The 20,727-nt window shown below is 55.7% G+C and overlaps 3 protein-coding genes across 7 annotated transcripts; 1 reads left to right on the top strand and 2 right to left on the bottom strand.

Moving 5' to 3' along the window:
• Positions 1 to 1,486: 1,486 nt before the first annotated feature.
• LOC119698313 (zinc finger protein 777-like) lies at positions 1,487 to 3,763 on the bottom strand. Its single transcript, XM_038130070.1, has 4 exons — positions 3,466 to 3,763; positions 3,247 to 3,372; positions 2,324 to 2,817; positions 1,487 to 1,984 (listed from the first exon to the last, which is right to left on the bottom strand). Exons 1-4 carry the CDS (start codon positions 3,761 to 3,763, stop codon positions 1,487 to 1,489), a joined length of 1,416 nt encoding a protein of 471 aa, XP_037985998.1.
• Positions 3,764 to 3,781: 18 nt separating this feature from the next.
• On the bottom strand, positions 3,782 to 6,075 carry LOC119697437 (protein ZNF783-like). Of its 2 annotated transcripts, none has more exons than XR_005255850.1 (3): positions 5,971 to 6,075; positions 4,174 to 5,291; positions 3,782 to 3,816 (listed from the first exon to the last, which is right to left on the bottom strand). XR_005255850.1 is itself a non-coding variant. In XM_038128218.1 (3 exons), coding segments are annotated over exons 1-3 (393 nt in total). In that variant the 5' UTR covers positions 6,073 to 6,075; the 3' UTR covers positions 4,178 to 4,283. The 2 variants fall into 2 exon arrangements, 1 of the variants encoding a protein (XP_037984146.1); XM_038128218.1 differs by lacking the exon at positions 3,782 to 3,816 and having other exon boundaries at positions 4,178 to 4,284; positions 5,002 to 5,291.
• Positions 6,076 to 6,591: 516 nt separating this feature from the next.
• On the top strand, positions 6,592 to 20,151 carry LOC119698115 (zinc finger protein 282-like). 4 transcript variants are annotated; one of them, XM_038129679.1, is made up of 11 exons: positions 6,592 to 6,623; positions 7,697 to 8,426; positions 8,902 to 9,031; positions 9,260 to 9,361; positions 9,797 to 9,892; positions 10,827 to 10,946; positions 14,626 to 14,739; positions 15,820 to 15,912; positions 16,556 to 16,672; positions 16,835 to 16,948; positions 18,528 to 20,151. In XM_038129679.1, the coding sequence occupies exons 2-11, from the start codon at positions 8,109 to 8,111 to the stop codon at positions 19,490 to 19,492; spliced, it is 2,169 nt and encodes a 722-aa protein (XP_037985607.1). In that variant the 5' UTR covers positions 6,592 to 6,623; positions 7,697 to 8,108; the 3' UTR covers positions 19,493 to 20,151. The 4 variants fall into 4 exon arrangements, with proteins under 4 accessions (XP_037985607.1, XP_037985605.1, XP_037985606.1 ...); XM_038129677.1 differs by lacking the exon at positions 6,592 to 6,623 and having other exon boundaries at positions 7,371 to 8,426; positions 10,830 to 10,946; XM_038129678.1 differs by lacking the exon at positions 6,592 to 6,623 and having other exon boundaries at positions 7,371 to 8,426; positions 16,559 to 16,672.
• Positions 20,152 to 20,727: the final 576 nt, after the last annotated feature.

Genomic DNA, 20,727 nt, shown 5'->3' with positions numbered 1-20,727 from the left:
CGTCTACAGCCCCATCCCATCCCATCCCATCTACAGCCCCATCCCATCCCATCTACAGCCCAACCCCACATTATCCCCATCCCTGTCCCATCCCAAAATGGGTCAGGCTGGAAGGGACCACAGTGGCTCATCTGGTCTCACCTCCCTGCTCAGTCAGGGTTATCCCAGAGCACATGGCACAGGATTGTGTCCAGACCATTCTGGAGTATCTCCAGTGAGGGAGGCTCCACACCCTCTCTGGAGAATCTGTTCCAGGGCTCAGTCACTGTGCAGGTTGGAAGTTCTTCCTCCTGTCCAGGTGGAACTTCCTGGGCATCAGTTTCCTGCCTGTTCCTCTTGTCCTGTTGCCAGGTCCCACAGCAAAGAGCCAAGCTCTATCTCCATCCCCATCCTGGTTTCTATCACATCCACGTCCCCATCACATTCTGTCGCACCCCACCCCATCCCAATCCCATCCCTACATCCATCCCATTCCCATCCCCCCCATTCCATCCATCCATATTCCCTCTCACCCCCACCCCACCCTACCCCTAGACCATTCTCATCCCATCCATCCCCACCCGTGCGTGAGGACCAAAGCTCCAGCCCTCAAATCCCCAGTGCCCAGCAACCCCCAGTGCCATTCCCAGAGGCCCATCCAGACCCCCAATCCCACCCCACCCCACCCAATCTCAGACTGGGACTGCAGACCCCCAGCAGCAGTGACAGCAGGTGACACCCCCCACCCAGTGTTCCGTTCTCACTCTTCCATCACTCCATCCCAGGGATCCCATTCCTGGTGCTGCCCACCCAGCTGGACCCGGCAGGACCCTCCCAGAGCCCCCTCAAGGAATCCACGTGCAGCATCCTGGTTTCTACAGCATCTATTGGCACTCTCCAGAAAAGGGACCCACTCTCAGCATCCCACCCGCCCCACCAGGGCTTGGGAACAAGGAGCCCCCCTCACATGGGCTGGGCAGGTGTCCCCCGTCCCCACACCAGGGCTGGGGAGCCAGAAAATGTCCATGCCCCAGCCTCCATCTGGAGAGGGATAGAGGGGAGGAGGTCTGACAGTGGCCTCCGGTCCCCAGGAGGTCACTTCAAAATCCAGCAGCAGCATTGCATCCCTAGGAGTCACTCCAAGGTCCAGTAGCACCACCCTGTTCTCAGGAGGTCACCTCAAGGTTCAACAGCAGCATCTTATTCCCAGGAGGACACCTCGAAATTCATCACGTGTCCCATTCCTGAGAGGACACCTTAAAGCCCTTCAGCAGCAGCATCCCACTCTTCACCTCAAGATCAGACAGCACCTCCTATCCTAGGGAGGTCAACTTAAAGTCCATCAGCAGCACCCTGCGTCTGGGACGTCACCTCAAAGCCCATCAGCAGCATCGTGGGAGGTCACCTCAAGCCTCTGGGAGGTCACCTCAAATTTCAGCAGCAGCTTCCCACCCCTAGGTGTACACCCTGAGATCCAGCAGCGGCCTCCCATTCCTGGGAGGACACCTCAAGGTCCCACAGCAGCGCCCCATCCCTGGGGGGTCACAGCCTGGCTTCCCACCCCGTCTCCCGCTGCGGGTTCCGCCACCACGGGCACCGGGTTGGCACGGGCGAACGGCCGCTCCTGCCGCCTGTGGATCCTCTGGTGCGCCTTGAGGTGGGAGAACCTCTTGAAGGTCTTCTGGCAGATGCCGCACTGGTGGGGCCGCACGCCCATGAGCATCCAGTGCTGCCGGACAAAGTCCGAGACCCAGGTGAAGCTGCGGTTGCAGCAGGGACACAGGATGAGGTGGTGGCCGGAGTGCCGGCGCTGGTGCACCGTCAGGAAGACCTGGTTGGAGAAGGTTTCCCGGCACTCGGTGCATGTGTACATCATTTTTCCAGGTGGCAGCGAGCACCTGGCAGGGCCGGGCTCCTGCCACACCGTGCCACAGTCCCTGCTGGGGGCTTGTGGTTGGGAGGACGGGCACAGGGTCTGGCTGGGACACTCCTCCGGCTTCGAGGCCTGGCAGGTGCCATTGGCTGCCCAGGTTTGGGGCTGGGATGTTGGGCATTGAGATGCCTGGCATGGCCCTTGGCTGGGACATGCCTTTGCATCCAAGGGCTGGCAGGTGCCATTAGGTGCCCAGGTTTGGGGCTGGGATGTTGGACACGGTGTCCCTCGGCTGGGACATGCCTTTGCATCCAAGGGCTGGCAGGTGCCATTAGGTGCCCAGGTTTGGGGCTGGGATGTTGGGCACGGTGTCCTATTGGGACACTCCTCTGGCTTTGAGGGCTGGTACGTCCCGTTAGCTGCCCAGGTTTGGGGATGGGATGCTGGGCATGGCACCTGGCTGGGACACACCTCCAGCTCCGAGGGCTGGCACGTCCCGTTGGCTGCCCAGGCGCGGAGGTGCCGCCTGATTTTCTTCTTGGACATGAACTTGCGGTCGCAGTGGACGCAGACATAGGGCACCCAGTTGGTGTGGCCACGTTGGTGGATCAGGAGGTTGATCTTCAGCAGGAAGGTTTTCCTGCAGATGGGGCAGGAGTAAAATTCCCGGGCGGAATTTCGCTGCCAGGCCACGGGCCGGCCCACGCAGGAGTCCTTCTCCGGCTCCCCTGGGCTGGGATCTGCCTGTTCTGTCATTTTGTGGACATCTGGTGTCACCTCCTTTCCTGGTTCTTCAGGAATGTCAGCCACCAGATCTTGGCCAGTATTCCCTGACTCTTTCACAGCCTCCTCCTCCTGACCCTTGTCCTCTTCCAGACCCTTAGAGGGTGTTTTGGGCGTTGACGGCTTTTCTGCGGCAACCTCCTCCTGTGGCACCTCCATTGGGATCCCCGCTTCAGCATCTCCTGGGAATTTTTTAGATTCCAAACATCACTTTCCACATGGTTTTAAGGCACGAACAGCAAAAGGTTTTGCTCCCACCCTCCCTCACTTCCCACCCTGTCCCCAGCCAGCACAAATCCCAGCCCCGCTCTCCTCTTCCAGCTCAGTCTCTGGACTGTGTAAAAGCCAGGAACAGCCACAGCTTATCCCTGTAGACACCCCAGGAGCAGTTTGAGGTGGAAAACATCACCCACGGGGACAGGGGACTTTGACAACCACCCTGGGGCTTGTCTGGGCAGGTGTGCTGATGCCATGCCATATCCCAAACAGTTTCAGGGCTGGTAACAGGACTTGCTTCCCTTTCCTGGAAGCCCCGAGGCTGGAGAGAGGCCCCATAGACCCCCCCAAGCTGCTGGCCCCACCAAGGAGGGCGAAGGGTTCTGCCCCAGTACCTGCTGCAGGGGGAGAACAGTTCTGACCCACGGCCTCCTGACAGTGCACGGAGAGTGGGCGGGGAGGGGACGGGGCCGGCTGGCTGAGATCCGCCAGGACAGCAGTGGCTTCCAGAGGGACGGGTGCTGTGAGGGCAAGAGCAGTGATGAAGATGGGTAAGGAACAGCCAGGCAGGGGTCCAGGACCCCTCAGAGCAGCAGGATTTGCCAGGCACTCACGTGTGCTGCAGTTCTCTGGGACTGCTGGGCTCCTGCTTTCCTCCATCAGGTTCCCATTTTCCTCTGCTGGGTTCCCACTTTCCTTTGCCAGGCTCCTGTTTTCCTCTGCCGGGCCCCTGTTTTCCTCTGCCGGGCCCCTGTTTTCCTCTGTCACATTCCAGATTTCCTTTATCAGGTTCCCACTTATCTGCACTAGGCTCCAGCTTTCCTCCACCAGGTTCTCGCTTTCCTCTACCAAGCTCCCACTTTTCTCTGCCCCATTCCCTCTGTCCTCTGGCTCACTGCAGCCCCCCTCCATTGTTTCTGTCTCCAGCAGTGCATCATCGCTGGTGCAGTTCTGTCGGGCTGGCTCTGTGGAGGACAAGGACATTTGAATTCACCAGCAGCCAGTGAAAAATCCCATTCCACAGGGTGTGAGGATCCCTCACACCCAGCAGCTGCTGGGGCAGGGGTTCCAGGCTATCCACATGTCCCAGCAGGTGTTCCCTCACAGTGGACACCTCCCAGTCCCTGGGAGCGTCCAGTGTTGGAAAAGGCTTGGAGCAACCTGCATTAGTGCAAGGTGTCCCTGCCCATGGCAGAGGCTTGGAAAGAGATGAGCTTCAAGATTCCTCCCAACCCAAACACAAAATTCTGGGATTCTGGGGATTCACGGTCCCAGTGAGCAGCCAGGAGCTCGTGGCACAGAAGGAACTCAGTGTCACCCACCTACAGCCAGCTCTGGGGACACCTCTGCTGCTTCTGGTTCCGATTCCGGCGGCGTGCTCGGCTCTTCTCTTTCCAGCTGCAGTAACAGCTCAGGCTTGGACAGGGCACAGTCTGGGCAGGGGCATGACAGACATCAGGGACATGATGGGACAGGGACTCTGCACCCACAGCTGGGCAACAGAGCCAGTCCCAACCCAGGAAACTTCATCTCCAACCGGGGCCACGACGGGAGTTATGGATACAGACAGGAAACAGCAGGCAGAGCTGACAGGGGAAAAGGGAAAGCAGCCTCTGACAGTCCCCTGGGAACAACTGAAAGAAAACCCATCCTTACTCTGCCCCTGCTACAGAATTCCGTTCTCCCAGAAATTCCCCTTGCAGATAGGAAAATACCCTGAATGACAGGAAGGGAATTGTGAGGCTCCTGACTGCATGAGGGCAGTGCTGAGGGAACACCTTGAATCCTGGGGGCAATTCTGGGCCCCTCATGCCAAGGAAGACATTGAGGGGCTGGAGCGTGTCCAGGGAAGGGAACAGACCAGGGGAACAGAGAATCAGGAACTGGGGGGCTCAGCCTGGAGAAAAGGAGGCTCAGGGGGAGCTCCTGGCTCTCCACAGCCCCCTGACAGCCAGGAGGGAATCAGGACCTGCTTGCAGGGAACAGGGCAAGAGGAAACAGCTTCAAGCAAGGGGTTGAGGTTGGATTTTAGGGAAAATTCTCATGGAAAGGGATGTCCCAGGCAGAGAATTTTGGAGGTGACAACCCAGGGATATGACAAGACCAACAATGTACCTGTTCTCCACGAAGAAAAGACACCAAGCACTTACTACCCTGTCCTGCGTGTCCCTGCCATGCTCCAACCGCTGCCGGAGGGGACGGGGAAAGGGAGGTTTATTTGAGAGCTGGAGATTCCAGTGAAAGGCAAAGAGGCAGAGAAATGACCCCAAGAGAGCTCCCTGGGGCTGCCAAACCGGCGCAAACGCAGCCTACACAGGGACACCAGCATCTCGTAGTTGCCTTCCATGACGCTCCGGTACATTTCCCTCTGTCCCTCGTCCAGGCTTGCCCACTCCTGCTGGCTGAACCGCACCGCCACGTCCTCGAACAGCACCGGGACCTGCAGCACCAGCTGGGATGGGGGACAGGGCAGCTCCCCCGAACAACTCCCAGACCCTCACACGCCCCCCAGCCCTTCAATAGTTCCAAAACCCCCATACGGAGTCCCCCGTGCTTATTCCCAGTCTCCTAAACCAGCCTGCTCCCAGCAGCCCACTGGATTCATTCCCAGTCTCCTGAAACCCACCGCAGCTCCTTCAAACATCTCCCAGATCCCCAGGAGTCCAATGGATTCATCCCCACGGTTTCCTGAAATCCACTGCTGCCCCCTGAGGAGCCACTCGAGCGGCTCCCGGCCAGCCGGGAATCCACTGGATTCGCATCCCGACTCCTGAAACCCACCGCAGCCCCCTCAAGCGCCTTCCAAACCGCTTCCAGCCCTCCAGAGCCTCACGGGCGATCCCCAGGCTCCCTCCCCGCCACAAACCCTCCTTCCAGCAGCCCCATAAGCGACCCCCAGGCTCCCTCTCAACCTCCCACCAGCCCCTCAGTGCCCCCCCCAGTCTCACTCCCAACCTCCAGCCCCACAATGACCCCATAAGTGACTCCCCCATCCCACTCCCAGCCCTCCTCGCCCTCCATCACTCCCCTAAGCGCCCTCGGTCTCACCCTCAGCCCCACAAGCGACCCCCCCCTCGCCCCCTCCGGGGCTCCCCCGGTTCGCCCGTCGCGGCGCTCACCCCGTGGAGCCGCAGGGCGGCGAGGGGCCACTCCCGCAGCGCCGCCTCCGCCCGCTCCATCCGCCGCTCCAGCGCCTCGAGGCGCGCCTGGAGCTCCGCCATGGCCCGCGCCGCTGCGGCCGGGGCGGGACCGCGCGGGACACGCCGCCGGAGGGGCGGCACCGAGCCCCCGAGCCGCGGCTTGGTTGGATGGGTGGGTGGGGCGGTGGGATGGGTTGGGAGGGCGGCACCGAGCCCCCGGAGGCGTGGAATGAATGGAGGGATGGTTGGGAGGGCGGCACCGAGCCCCCGGAGGGGTGGAATGAATGGAGGGATGGATGGAGGGATGGATGGAGGGATGGAGGGATGGATGGAGGGATGGATGGAGGGATGGGTTGGGAGGGCGGCACCGAGTTCCCGGAGGGGTGGGTTGGTTGGATGGATGGATGGAGGGATGGGTTGGGAGGGCGGCACCGAGCCCGCTGAGGGGTGGCTTGGTTGGATGGATGGATGGATGGATGGATGGATGGATGGATGGATGGATGGATGGATGGATGGATGGATGGATGGATGGATGGATGGATGGATGGATGGATGGATGGATGGATGGATGGAGGGATGGGTTTGGAAGGCGGCACCGAGCCCCCGGAGGGGTGGCTTGGTTGGATAGATGGGTGGGTGGGGCGGTGGGATTGGTTGGGAGGGCGGCACCGAGCCCCGGAGGCCTGGGTTGAATGGATGAATGGATGGATGGGGCAGTGGGATGGGTTGGGAAGTGGCTGAGTGGCAGCTCCCGGAGGGTCGGGGTCGATGGCACGGGGTGTGGCTGCAGGACGGGGCTCTGCTGGGCTCGGTGTTGTTTGCCTGGTTCATCACTGCCCTGGGTGAAGGGGTCGCTGAGAGCTCAAAGCTGGGAGGAGTGGCTGATCACCCCGAGGGCTCTGTCACCCTTCAGAGGGACCTCGGCAGGTTGGAGAGATGGGCAGAGAGGAAACTTCTGGAATTCAACAAGGGCAAGCGCAGGTGCTGCAGCTGGGGAGGAACAACCCCAGGTACCTGCACAGGCTGGGGGTGACCTGCTGGAACAGCTCCGTGGGAAAGGAACTGCGAGTCCTGGGTGACAATGAGCTGTCCTTGAGCCAACAGGGTGTGCTGGGGAAAAGAGGCCAATGGGATCCTGGGGTGCATTGGGAAGAGCATTCCCAGCAGGTCAGAGGCAATCCTGTCCCTGTGCCCAGCCCTGGAGGCACCTCTGGGTGCTGTGTCCAGCTCTGGATCCTCAACACAGCAGGGACAGGAGCTCCTGGAGCTGAGCAAGGGCCTGGAGCATCTCGGTGCCCAGGAAAGCCTGAGGGAGCTGGGGCTGCTCAGCCTGGAGAGGAGCCCCAGCTGAGAGGAGCCTCAGCCCTGGGTGCCCCTGTGTGCTCCTGAGTGTCCCTGGGTGTCCCCATGTGTGTCCCTGAGTGCAGGGAGGGGCAGAGTAGGGCCAGGCTCTGCTCCAGGGCCCAGCGATGGCACCAGAGCCACGGGCAGAATTCCTGATCCCAGGAATTCTCCCGGCACAGGAGGCAGAACTTCTGCCCTGGGCAGTGCCCAGCCCTGAGCAGAGAGCAGAGAGGCTGTGGGATCTCCCTCACCGGGGATATTCCAGAACTGTCAGGACGTAATCCTGAGCCCTGTGCTCTGGGATGGCCCTGCTGGAGCAGGGAGGTGCCTCCAGTGACCCACTGTGGTCCCTTCCATTCAGGAATTCTGGGATTCTGTGTCCTGCGGGGAAGCGCCGCTGCGGTGGAATCCAGAGGGGGTTTCCTGCCACTGCGGTCAGCATCAGCCCCTTCCCGGTGACTGACAGCTGTCAATCAGTGCGGGGGCTGCCGGCCGGCGGGGGCCGCTGTGGCGGCGGCGGAAGCGGAGGAGGAAGAGGAAGCGGCGCTTCTTGGCGGCAAGGAAAGGAGAGGCGGCGGCAGGGCAGGGCAGGAGCGGCGGCGGGCGAGGGCCGCTCCGAGCGGAGAGCTCCGGCTCCGGTGCGGGAGGCACGGGAAGGAGCGGGCCGGCCCCGCTGTGCGGCGGCCGAGGCGAGGCTCTCCCGGCCCGCTGTGTGCCTCCGCCAGCCCCGCTGCCGCAGCCCGTCCCTGCGCTCGGTCGCTGCCGGTGCGGGGATGGAGCTGGCGGGCGGCAGCACCATCTCGCTGTGGACCGTGGTGGCGGCCGTGCAGGCGCTGGAGCGCAGCGTGGCCGCACACGCGTCCCGCCTCTTCAGCCTGGAACACCGCGCCGGGAACAGCGAGAAGAAGCACCTGGACTGCGAGAAAATGGTCGGGGAGTTCGGGAGCCAGCTGGAGAGCAAGTGCGCGGCGCTGGGCACCCTCATCCAGGAGTACGGGCGGCTCCAGCGGCGCCTGGAGAACATGGAGAACCTGCTGAAGAACAGGAATCTCTGGATCCTGCGGCTGCCCCCCGGGGTGGAGGTCCCCAAGGTAACGGATGGGTCTTTAAGGGGCCTGGGGGGACAGGGACGGCGAAGAGGTTCCTCTGCTCCTCAACTCTCCCGGCAGCCTTCCGCCATGGAGACCGCTCCACGATCTCTGCCAAGATTTTTTCTGTCACCTGTCGTGCCAAGGCACGAAGCAGGAAGTGATTGCTCCTGTGTATTCTTAGATTCAGCTGGTTTTCCCTACAAAAGGATGGGCTGTCACGGTTTTACCAACAGCGGGAAGTTCTTCCCCACTCTGAGGTCCCCAGTGGGATCAGGCTCAGGGGGAAGTAAGAATATTGTGGAATACACAGTTAATCTCCCAAAGTTTAGCAAAGATCCAAAGTGTTACTCGCAGTGTCCGGAGGATGCCCCAAGACAGGAATTTTCTTTCCTTGACACCTGGTGGCAGGGATAAGTAGGGAGTAGGATTCTCTGTGTTCCAGGAGCGGTGCTGAGTGTCACTTTTGGGATTGCAGGCCCCGGCTGTGGCGTTGGAAAACGATGCCACCGGCTTTTCCACTCAGGACTGGGAGAACCTGGAGGAGTGGCAGAGGGAGCTGTTTGGAAAGGTGCTGACAGGGAAGAGAGAAGCCCTGGTCCTGCTGGGTGAGTGTTCTGTTGCATCAGTTATCAGCACTTTCTGGTTAGGGAATCTTTCCCAGATGCGGGAAGCAGATTTGTGGGAACACAGTGAGACCATTGCCTGTGTTTGAGGACTCTCTGTGCTGCCCAGCCGTGTGTTGTAGCTGCTGGAGCTGGTTTGGGGAGCACAGCTGGGTGTGTTCCTGTGGATGCAGCACAGGAACATTCATTCCTTTCTCTGTTCCGTGTCAGACGATGTCATCTCCGAACCTGCCCTCTTGTCCCGGCTCCAGGGAGGAGAAGCACCCTGCAGTGAGGAGGAGGCAGCTCCTGGAGAGATCCCAGCAGAACCAGGTGCAGGCCTGGGATGAATTAAAGCTTTAATCCCGAGGGTGAGGGTCGTGTGGTGCTGTCACCAGACAGAGGCTGGCACAAGGTGATGGTCCTGGTGTGTCGGAGGGAACTTCTTGGATCTCAAAAGGAGCAGGTTCAGGGGGAATAACAGAGGGTGATAAAAAAGGGTAACAGGTTTGATTTTTAGTCAAGTCACAAGTCAGGAAGACTTGTGTCACATCCTCACTTCTTGGCTGTGAGGATGGTGAGGCCCTGGCACAGGTTGCCCTGTGGCTGCCCCTGGATCCCTGGAAGTGTCCAAGGCCAGGTTGGACAGGGCTTGGAGCAATCTGAGATAGTGGAAGGTATCCCTGTCCATGGCAGAGGGTGGAACAAGTTTAACCCAAACCCTCCTGGGATTCTGCGATCTGATTTCATGATTTCTGGCATTGGCAGAGGCTCTGCTGTTTGAACTCAATGTGAGCAGCTGGGACAGCAGAGAAGCGCAGGAAAACCAGGAGGGAAGAGCAGGACTGGCTGAACCTCGCCATGGTGAGTGTTGTGGGAGGGCCTGGGCTCGAGGGCGTGGAGAACCCTCTGGAACTGGGGGGAACAGGGGGAACCACTTCCCTGCAGGGCAGAGCAGAGCTCCCAGGAGCAGGAATGGAAGGTGCTGGAGAGGTTGTGTGTGGCAACAGGGTGGGTGAGCGGGCACAAACTTCTGGGGCAGCAAGGGAGGAGTCCAGTGGTGTGGGGTTTCACCCCCGGATTAGGGTGACCCCAAAAGATGGAAAAGTCCCTCCTCCAACCCATACCTTCGAAGAAAGACTCAGTAGTCTTCTGTTGTCTGTTCTCAAGGTAGTTTATTGTTGGTTATCTAAAAGATTTTTCTCCTGAGCTGCTGTAGCCCGTTCAGCAGCTCAGACAAAGGCACTCTGCCCTCCCAGGGGCTGGTGCCATCTTTTATATCACACATTACGTGTTACATGTTTATACCTTTTCCCCAATGCCTACTGTCTATATTGAATGGTGACTTTCTACTCTAAACCAATCTGTGAGTGCCAACATCACCAAAGACATGGAGGCTAGGAAGGAGAAAGAAAGAGGACAGGGCACACCCAAATCCCTCCATCTTAGAATCCCCTGACCCCCATGTACAAAACTTGGACCCCTGCGTACAAGGCTTAAAACCCCCCTGTACAGCACTCAGAAATCCTTCCTTTCACTTCATGATTATCTCTACTATGCTATCTAAACTTTTGTGTGTGGCTTGTAATTCTTCACACAGAGTTGGTAATTTGCTCCACGGGCTAAGATCAAAACCCCACGTGTGTCTTTGGCTGCATGCCAGGGTCTCAGAGCCCCCTGCCAGCAGCTCGGGCTATCCAGGACACCCAGAGGAGAGTCCTGGGTTCCAGAGGAGAGTCCTGGTTTCCAACACAGTGGGGATGCCATAACCAGTAAAGGAGTTTCCTCTTTTCCTCAGCAGACTGCAGCATTCCAGAGCGGAGCTTTGCTGTCACTGTGAAGCAGGAAGAGGAGGAAGAGCCATATGCAAAGGAGCAGGGAGCCATGGAGGGTGTGGAGTTCTCTGAGCTTGGTGTGGGTGAGTTCTGAGTGATCCCACAGCGTCCTGTGCTGCTGGGGATGTGGGAATCCCTGACATTCCTGCTGTGGGACAGTGTGCTGAGGTGTGGGGGCTGAGGGGAGGCAGTGGGGAGAGAGCAGGAGCCATGCTGAGGTGGGGAGTGGGCAGGAAGCTTGAGGAAAGTTTGATTTTTGGGAAGGTGAAAGAGCTGGGAGGATGAGGCACTGCAGGTGAGGATTTTGGCACACCTGGATCATTAATCCCTCGGAATACGAGGAATCATTAAGTTGAGAAAAATTCAGGGCAGGGAGCTTGTTTCTGTCTATTTGAAAAATGCTGATTAAATTTGCAGCAGTAAAGACTTGATTCCTAAAAAAAATAACATTAAGCCTGTGAAATTCTAAATGCTTTATTTCAATCTTTTTTTTTATTTTTCACATAATTTTACCTGTTGTAAATGGTAGTTTGTAGTATTGTACCTTATGGACGGAGAGACAGAAGTTGACCTTAAATCAAAAAAAACCCCATGGTGTTCAATTGTTTTTAATTGTTTTTCAATCCTGTGGTGGAACCTGAGCAGGAGAATGGTTCTCCACGTGTGTATCCAAGACCCAAACAGGCCTGACGTGTAAAAATGTCTAAAAGCAGGGTGTTAATAAGCTCACAATACAATTCTCACGCAGATCACATCAATCCTGCAGCCAGCAAAACGTTTTCAGTGTTGTGGTTGTGATGGGTTGAGTCCAGGGAGAAAAAAAAATGTTTAGTTTGTGGTTTGTTTTGAGGTTTGTTTTTTTTTTATATCTTGGTGCATTTCACTTGTGTTTTGACAGCAGCTGTTTGTTCTGGAACACGAGTTCAGGGGGGTTGTTGCCCTCCAGAGTCACTGTGAATGCTGTCACAAGAGTGGTAGAATATTGCAGTTTATAGAGAATTTTAGACTCAAATATGGAGGGGGTGGAGAGGAGACAACTTGAAAATAAACAGAATTAATAAATCAAAACTCCTAAATACTAATGACCTCATTATTGTTTAGGTGACACAGAAATCAGTTTCCCATAGAAAAGTTTATGCTTTCTGGTTCAGCATAAAATTTGGGATTTCAGTCAAAATGCTCAGTTGTAAAGAGCATTTTTAGCTTGCTCTTATCCAAGAATCCATGGGTTCTGTGGACCGACAGATGATTTTAATGGAGTTTTTCCCTCCAGAGGAAATCCATGAAATCAACAGTTCATCTTGCATAAAAATGTCATGGAGACACCAAACCTCTTGACTCGATGGTGTCGTGACAATGGAAGTGTTGGGGTTCCTGCTGCATTTCATCTCCTGTGGATTTAATCATTGGAGACAGAAACCAGCTTCCAGTCACAATCTGCTTGGTCAGATTTCACTCAGGAACAAATGAGTTTAGAACTCTCCCTAAAATTTTGGCTGATTTGCTGCTTTAGTACAGAAAGAGGGAAAATTACACTCTGTGTTTTGGTCCAGTTAGAACTTGGATTAAAACATTTTATAGCTTCATTTTTAAAAATATTCTTTGTGCCCTAAATTGCAGGATAATACTGAGGCAAAGGCTTCTTGCTGGCAGAGGGCTGGGTTAGGTGGGTTATTGGGAAGGAATTCCTGGCTGAGGGTGGGGAGGCCCTGGTTCAGGGTGCCCAGAGAAGATGTGGCTGCCCCTGGATCCCTGGAAGTGTTCAAGGAAAAGTAGGACAGGGTTTGGAGCAGCCTGGGATAGTAGAAGGTGTCCCTGCCCGTGGCAGGGAGTGGCACTGGATGAGCTTTAAGGTCCCACCCAAACCATTCTAGGATTCCATAAGAGCAGGATGTATTCTGGGATAAAGAGGGAAGGTTGTGGCCCTGTGAAGCAGTGAAGGGACATTTGTGATTCCCTTGTGACCAGAATATCCTGAGTTCTGTTTGGGATCATCTCAGCAGCACTGCTGGATTATTCTACAAACAGCCTGAGGTGCCCTTTCTGGGCTGTTTCTGTATTTGACATGCTCCATGTTTCATCACTTTTTGAGGCTGCCTTTGATATCAGAGGTGACGCAGTATTTTACAATCAGTAACAGTTTCTTTGTTCTAGCCCTGATCTCCTGAATTTCAGAGACAAATACATGTATTTGTAGCAAATCTCTGAGCTATTTTGGGATTTGTGTTGTTTGAATTGCAAAATAGAATCCTGAATTCAAGACAAAATGTGAAGTGACACAGAAAGGGACGCTGCACTGCTGCTGTGAGGAGACCCTGTTCCCTCATGGCTCTGAGAGGGTCTTCAATCCTTCATAGCTCTGAGAGGATCCCAAGTCCCTCACAACTTGGATGGGACCCTGATCCCTCACAGCTTTAAGTGGGCCCCTGACCCCTCATGGCTCTGGGTGGAACTCCGATCCCTCACAGCACGGAGCGGGGATCTTGTTCCCTCATGGCTCTGGATGGACCCTGATCCCTCGTGGCTCTGAGGACCCTATTCCCTCATGGCTCTGAGAGGATCTGCAATCCCTCCTAGCTCTGAGAGGATCCCAAGTCCCTCACAGCTCGGATGGGACCCTGATCCCTCACAGTTCCAAGTGGGCCCCTGACCCCTCATGGCTCTGAGAGGATCCCTGATCTCTCGTGGCTCTGAGGACCTTGTTCCCTCATGGCTCTGGGTGGAACCCCAAGCCCTCACGGCTCTGAGGGAGCTGGCCCTCATGGATAGAGAGGACTCTGTTTCCTTCATGGCTCTGGGTGAACCCTGTTCCCTCATGGCTCTGAGGACCCTGTTCCCTCATGGCTCTGGGCTGAATCCCGAACTGCCACTGCTCTGAGGGGGACCCTCTCCCCTCATGGCTCTGAGTGGACCCTGATCCCTCATGGATCTGAGGGGGACCGTGTTCCCTCATGGCTCTGGGTGGAACCCCAAGCCCTCACGGCTCTGAGGGAGCTGGCCTTCATGGATCAGAGAGGACTCTGTTTCCTTCATGGCTCTGGGTGAACCCTGTTCCCTCATGGCTCTGAGGACCCTGTTCCCTCATGGCTCTGGGCTGAATCCCGAACTGCCACTGCTCTGAGGGGGACCCTCTCCCCTCATGGCTCTGAGTGGACCCTGATCCCTCATGGATCTGAGGGGGACCGTGTTCCCTCATGGCTCTGGGTGGAACCGCAATCCCTCACAGTTCTGAGGATCCTCTTCCCTCATGGCTCCAGGTGGACCCTGTTCCCTCACAGCTCTGAGGGGGACCCTGTTCCCTCATGGCTCTGGGCTGAACTCCAATCCCTCATGTCTCTGAGGGGGATCCTGTTCCCTCATGGCTCTGAGGGGGATCCTGTTCCCTCATGGCTCTGAGGGGGACCCTGTTCCCTCATGGCTCCGGGTAAACCCTGTTCCCTCATGGCTCTGAGGGGGACCCTGTTCCCTCATGGCTCTGGGTAAACCCTGTTCCCTCATGGCTCTGGGTAAACCCTGTTCCCTCATGGCTCTGAGGGGAACCCTGTTCCCTCATGGCTCCGGGTAAACCCTGTTCCCTCATGGCTCCGGGTGGAACCCTGATCCCTCACAGCTCTGAGGGGGACCCTGTTCCCTCATGGAGTGCTGTGGACAAGGTGCGGGTGCGCATGTGGCCAGGATGCAGTAAGGGTGGCCGGGGTCACGGCGGGTGACAAAGGAGCCCCATGGTGCCCCCGGTCACCCCTCACCTGCCATTCCCCGCAGGGCCGGACGCCGCTGGACACAAGGCCCAGGCCCTGGTGGAGGGCGGGAACCGGCCGGGGGCCCGGAGCTGCCCGGACCGGGATGTGAGAGGGAATCCCGCAGAGACCGGCTCGGGTGAGTGGTGTCAGGGCCAATGGTGGGAGAGGGATGTGGGACACCGAGCACCTGCCAGGATCTGGGGACATCTGGGGTGTGGGTGGTGTTTTGGCCTGGAGCAAAGGAGGCTCAGGGGGGCCCGTGTGGCTCTGCACAACTCCTGCCAGGAGGGGACAGCCGAGGGGTCGGGCTGTGCTCCAGGGAACAGGGACAGGAGGAGAGGGAACGGCGTCAGGCTGGGCCAGGGGAGTTCAGGTTGGATATTGGGAAAACTCCTTCCCCAAAAAGTCTGTCCAGCCCTGGCACAGCTGCCCAGGGCAGTGCTGGAATCCCCATTGCTGGAGGGATTTAAAATCCCTGTGGATGTGACACTTGGGGACATGGTCAGTGGTGGCCTTGGCAGTGCTGGGGGAATGGTTGGGCTCGATGACCTTAAAGGGCTTTCCCAGCCTCAGCAGTTCCACAATTCTGTGACCAGCATTTCTCCAAGGCACTTGCTGTGCTGAGTTTGGTCTTCCAACTGCTGCTGCCAGGCATTCCATCCCCACCAGCCTTTCCAGGACCTTCCATCATTCCCTTCTTTTCCCTCTCCTGGGAAATCCTCCAGTCCCTTGGCCAGGTCTGCACTGTAAAGGTGCAGAGCACTGGGCCATCTGCTTTTCTTTATTTACTCTGCAGACTTCTGTTTTCTTTTTTCTTTTTTCATTACTTGAATGAATTTCTCTAAGAACTCTGTTCTCATGAGTGTTTCTCTGATGGGTGAGAGGTGGTGTGTGACTGAGAGGGCTTGAAAAGGAAACAACAAAACTCTGGCAGCACCAAGAGAAATGAAACTCAAGGACAAGAATTCAAGTGGCTCTGGCCTCTCCTGGGGCCATGGAGAACGTGTTTTCACTTGCATGAAAATTTTGTGCATTTCTCAGGCTCAAACATCTGCTGAGGGTTTTGTAACCACAATTTCAGGTCTGTTTAAGAAGCCTTGGTCAGCAGGAACTAGAACTGGAATGTGAGCTAGAACAGAGCAGATCTGCCTGGGCTGGGCTGACAACTGGAATTAATTTTGTGTGGTGTTAAAGTAACACTGGTTCCTGTTAACAGAAAACAGCGTAATCCAGATTAAGCAAGAGGAAGAGTTGTGCACTGCAGGTCGGAAGGAGGAGGCTGCAGAAGCTCCTGGAGAGCCCTGCCCAGGTGAGTAACTGCATACCTCAGAGGGAAAATGAAATGGAGGGATTAAATTCCAGGTTGTGTGATTAAATTCCCCACCTCTGCTCATGTATTCCAAATCTTTAAGAAGTTCTGAGCAGACTTGCCAGCAGATACCACAGGTGAGGGCTGCTGTTGCCCCTTTCCCTTCTCACAGACATTTTGGAGTTTGTGGCTGCATGGCTGGTTTTTATCCGAATGTGGCTCTCCCTGAATTCCTTCAGGTTGCCTTTTCCCTCCTCCCTTCCCTTCTGGGGTTTTCCTGGGTAAGGAGGAGCACCCAGACTCCTCTGAAAGGCTGCAGAGCCCAGAGCCCTGTTCTTTGCCCTCTCACTTGGAAGCTCTTTGTTTTACAAATCAGCTGCTCTGCTTTGCAGATTTTCCTCACTCTTTACAAAGGTAGTGGTGCTGCCTGTTGGCTCCACTGGAACTGTACTTGGCTTCCTGTGTTTGCAGCCAGCTGGGATTTTTAGACCTTTCCAAAGGTTTCCTAAAGAAACAGGGCTTAGGAGAGCTTGGCTTGGGGTAACAACCTCCAAAGAAAGCCCGGACCAGAGCAGGTTTTCAGCCTTGTGACATCCTGAGTTTAGGCAGGTATGATACACTTCTCCTGGACTTCCTCCCTTAGCAGAGCGAGGATTTTACGAGCCTGAGGCATCCAGTCAGACCAGGAGAGGCAGCGAGCTGGATGCCAGGGAGCTGCCAGGCACAGAGGGTGAGGACCTCCAGAGAGATCCTGCCACAGGTGAGGATCTGCCAAAAACTCCACTGCGGGAATCACCCCTTAATGGCTCTTCCTGTTGTGCCTTCCCTGCTGCTTTGTTACCCTTGTGCATTCCCAAATTATCCGGGCTTTGTGTCTTCCCCCGGGTGTTTCTCAGTTGTGTAAATTCTTCCCAATGAACAGGATTTCAGACTTATGCAAGAGATGCTTCGTCGTGGATTAAACAAGAGGAGGAGCCACCCTGCTCTGGACAGCAGGACTTGGAGAAAGAGGAAATCTCTGCAGATCCAAGTACAGGTCAGTAATGGATTTCAGCTGGGATTTTGGGGACAGTAAATCCAGTTTAGAGTATTTTTTAATACTGTATGAAATGTCACAACCGTACAATGTTAACCATGAGAGAACTGGGACAAACCTCAGTCTGCTGGTTAATATTTGGACACAAAAAATTCGGGTTCTGTCAGCTGAAGAGGCTCCTTCCCTCTTGAGCCAGCCAAACGCTGTCAGAGACAATGGCTTGGGCTTGTGTTGAGGCAAGCCCAGAGCTGCATGGATTGAGGTTGTGCTGCTTTTATCTGGGTAAAAACCTGGCTCAGGGCTGGGCCCACAGTGCTGGGCAAGGGAGTGACATCAGCTGGTGGCCAGTCGCCAGTAGTGTCCCCAGGGTTGGGGACATACTGGGGCCATTGTGTTTGAAGTCTTTATCAGCAATGGATGAGGGGATGGAGGGCACCCTCAGTCCTTTTTATGGCCAGGATTCCCTGCCCTGAAGACAAGTTTCTCACTTCCATGCTATCAGTTCTTCCAGGCATTTCTGAAATGGTTTGGAGGCTTTGGGGGTTTTGGGTGGTCTTGATCCCCACCCCTGTAATCCATTCCCATTTCTTGACCTCGTTCCTGCCTTTGCTCTGTGTTGTGCTTGTCTCCAGGAGCTTCAACAAGGATGTTGTCCCAGAAATTGCTGCCCTGTCCCCACATGGCACCCTGTTCTCCAGCCACATCTTGTTCTTTCTCATGGCTCCATGGCCATCCAGTTTTCAGTGTTTGGGACACACATTCCTTGATTTTCTGGGAATTGGGAGCTCAGTGGGTCTCACTCTGGACCGCAGTTTATAGGGTTGCAGGAGAGTGAGCTTTAATTAGTGATTTTCCATCCTGCTGCGATTCAAATCAGTGACTTCCTTTCAAAGTTCCATAACAAAAATGTTACTGCACTTGGGGTGTTGTTCAGGCAAGACAAAAAGGTTCTGAGGCTGTTCATTAAAAAACAAGTGCTTGTTAGACAGCACAAGGTCTTGGGAGCCAAGAGTGCTTCTGATAAGCTCAGGAGGGGAGGTTTAGGTTGGATATCAGGAAAATATTCTTCCCCCAGAGGGTGTTTGGGCACCAGACAGGCTCCCCAGGGAATGGGCACGGCCCCAAGGCTGCCAGAGCTCAGGGGACATTTGGACAACACTCTCAGGCACAGAGTGGGATTGTTGGGGTGTCCATGCAGGGCCAGGGGTTGGACTCCATCCTTGTGGGTGTCTCCCAGCTCAGGAGTTCCCATAGTTCTGTGACTTGCTGAGCTAGCTCAGGGCCCTGCCTGGACTCTGCTCCTGGAGATGCTCAGGAGAGTGTCTGGAGAGCAGCTGGGAACACTGAGACAGTGTCTGTTACCTGAATGAGAGGCTTAATCTGAGACTGCAGCAGTCATTTTTTATGTAGATTTTTTTAAAACACAGTTGAAAAAATGTCCTTTTAGTTTCCTGGAAATTTTGTTTCAGTGGATGCTGGTACTTTGTTCCTCCCTCAGTGTTAAAGATGTGGCTTTGGGCTGGGAGGGACATTGCTAAGGGGACTCCTGAATTAAAAACCTCTGAAATCTCTGTTTCAGATGAAAATTTGAAGAGGGACCATCCAGCAAATTGCTTGGAGAGCAAGACCTGTGACTTAGAGGTACCAGGAAGGCCGGGAGAGGTGTTTCCCAAAGATCCCAGCCATGGAGTGACATGGGACAGTCAGTGGAATTCAGAAATGATGGAAACAGCCACCACAGGGAATGGGAACAGCCTTGGAATTGATGCTCAGTACGATTTCTTTAGTGCTCAGGAAAAGAGCCTGGAAAAGAGGCCCTGTGTGTACAGGTGTGAGAGAAACTGCCCACAGCAGGACCAGCCTCAGCAGGCACTGCAGGGAGAAGGGGACCTGTTTCCAGGCCCCACGTATGAGAGGATGTTCCCTCTGCTGCACCCACACCCAGGAGAGATGGGAATGGGCCTGGGAGAGAAGGGAATGGGCCCGGGAGAGAAGGGAATGGGCCCTGGAGCTGCTGCCACCTCCTGTGAGGGGCCAGGGCCCCGCTCCGAGTGTGGAGGGACTCCCCCGGGCACAGGCAGGCCCCGTGAGCAGGACAGCCTGGGCACAGAGGAAGCTGCTGAAAACGAGGAGAGCTTCCCCACGGACACCTCGGGATCCAGCCCCTGCTGGGAGCCACCCCTGGCCCGAGGCAGCCCTGCCCAGCAGCAGAGCCAGGGCCGGGGCAAATCCTACATTTGCAGCGACTGTGGGAAAAACTTTGTTTGCCATTCGTGGCTCGTTAGGCACCAGACGAGTCACACGGGAGAGAGGCCCTACAAGTGCTCCAAGTGTGACAAAACCTACAGGAGGAAGGATTACCTCCTGAACCACCAGCGCCGGCACACGGGAGAGAGGCTTTTCCAGTGTCCTCTCTGCAGCAAAAGATTTGTGCTCAAGAGGAGCCTGCTGAAGCATCAGGAAGGTCACATGCAGGACACCCACGTGCCGCTGGTCAGCTGGCCCTGCAGGAACATCAGCGGCTCTGTGATGCATTCCATTTAGGACATCCTCCACACCCCCTTGGTGGCCCCTCACTGGGCCCGGGCAGCACCCCCAGCTCTGTGCCAGGCCCCGATGGCAGGAGGAGGCTGTGGTGGAAAAGGGAGCTGCCTGGGGGTTATTTTGTGTTAGACAGCATTCACCAGTGCCTGTGGATTTGGGGAGGTGCAGTTTGGAGGTACTGCTGGCTGTGAGTCCATGTGGGAGAGAAACGACGTTGATATGGAGCAACTTGTGATGTGTGTTACAAAGAAGGGTTGTCTGAATAGAGGGAAATTATCCAAAATGTATCCAAAATGTTATCCCGGGAGTCCGGAGTCCTTGGACTGGGCTGGGAACAAGTGAGTTAAGGGTATTAATTGTCCACTAACGAGTGAAATGTGTCAGGAAACACTCGCTTGGGTGAGGTGCTTTGGGAAAGGAAGTGTTGCCCCTGTGGCTGTAGGAGGAAGCCTCTTTCTTCTGTGGCAAACAGAAAGAAGGCTGCAGAGCCTGGGAGGCAGATTATTCCCACTCTTAAATCCTGGGGCTCCTCACTGCTGAACCCCAAGGGAGAGTTCCTGAAGGGTGAGATCCTTCCTGGGGGTTGTAAGATGGCCAGGGAGCCTGGAATATGGTTTTAATTCTGCATAGCCTTAAAGTTGTGTTGCATTTCTTTTCCCACATTGTTCACAGACTTCTGTGTTTGTTCAGCTTTCCAAATCCTTTGAAAGCAGAACATGGTGATTCTGCAGGAACCTGAGAAACACAGAGTTAATGAGCTGCTGTGTCCCAAATACTGATAACAGGCTCTGCTGGGAGGTAGGGCAGCTCTGCTCCTCCAGCCTCCTCCCTCGGCTCTGTGTGCCCCATCCCAGGAGGAAAGAAGCTCCCAAGGTTTTTAGATGCCCGTGGTCAAAAAGGAATGACACGTGTCAGAAGGGTCCAAAAAACCTCACAAAGTTCTAACAGCAAATTCCACTCTCGGCATGGGAATTGGTATATTTCCCTTATCTTCTGGCAGGAAGAGAAATAAAAAGGTTAAAGAAAAGAGGGGAGAGGGAGATCAGAGAGATGAAAGGGAGGACATCACCAGTCCTGGCTCTGGCATCAATCCAGCTGTGTTCAGGATCCCAGAGGTGCCCTGTGAGCCCTGCATCACCCTTTTACAGCCACATTTTCCACACCCTGGGACTACTTTTTTCACTTTTGATGCAAACAACTCAGCAGACACAGCCCATCCCTCTGGATCCTCTTAG

Source organism: Motacilla alba, chromosome 2, assembly GCF_015832195.1.
Source record: "Motacilla alba alba isolate MOTALB_02 chromosome 2, Motacilla_alba_V1.0_pri, whole genome shotgun sequence".
Taxonomy (NCBI): domain Eukaryota; kingdom Metazoa; phylum Chordata; class Aves; order Passeriformes; family Motacillidae; genus Motacilla; species Motacilla alba.
The sequence above is the reverse complement of the archived record's forward strand: the minus strand, read 5'-3'. Positions and strand labels throughout refer to the sequence as shown.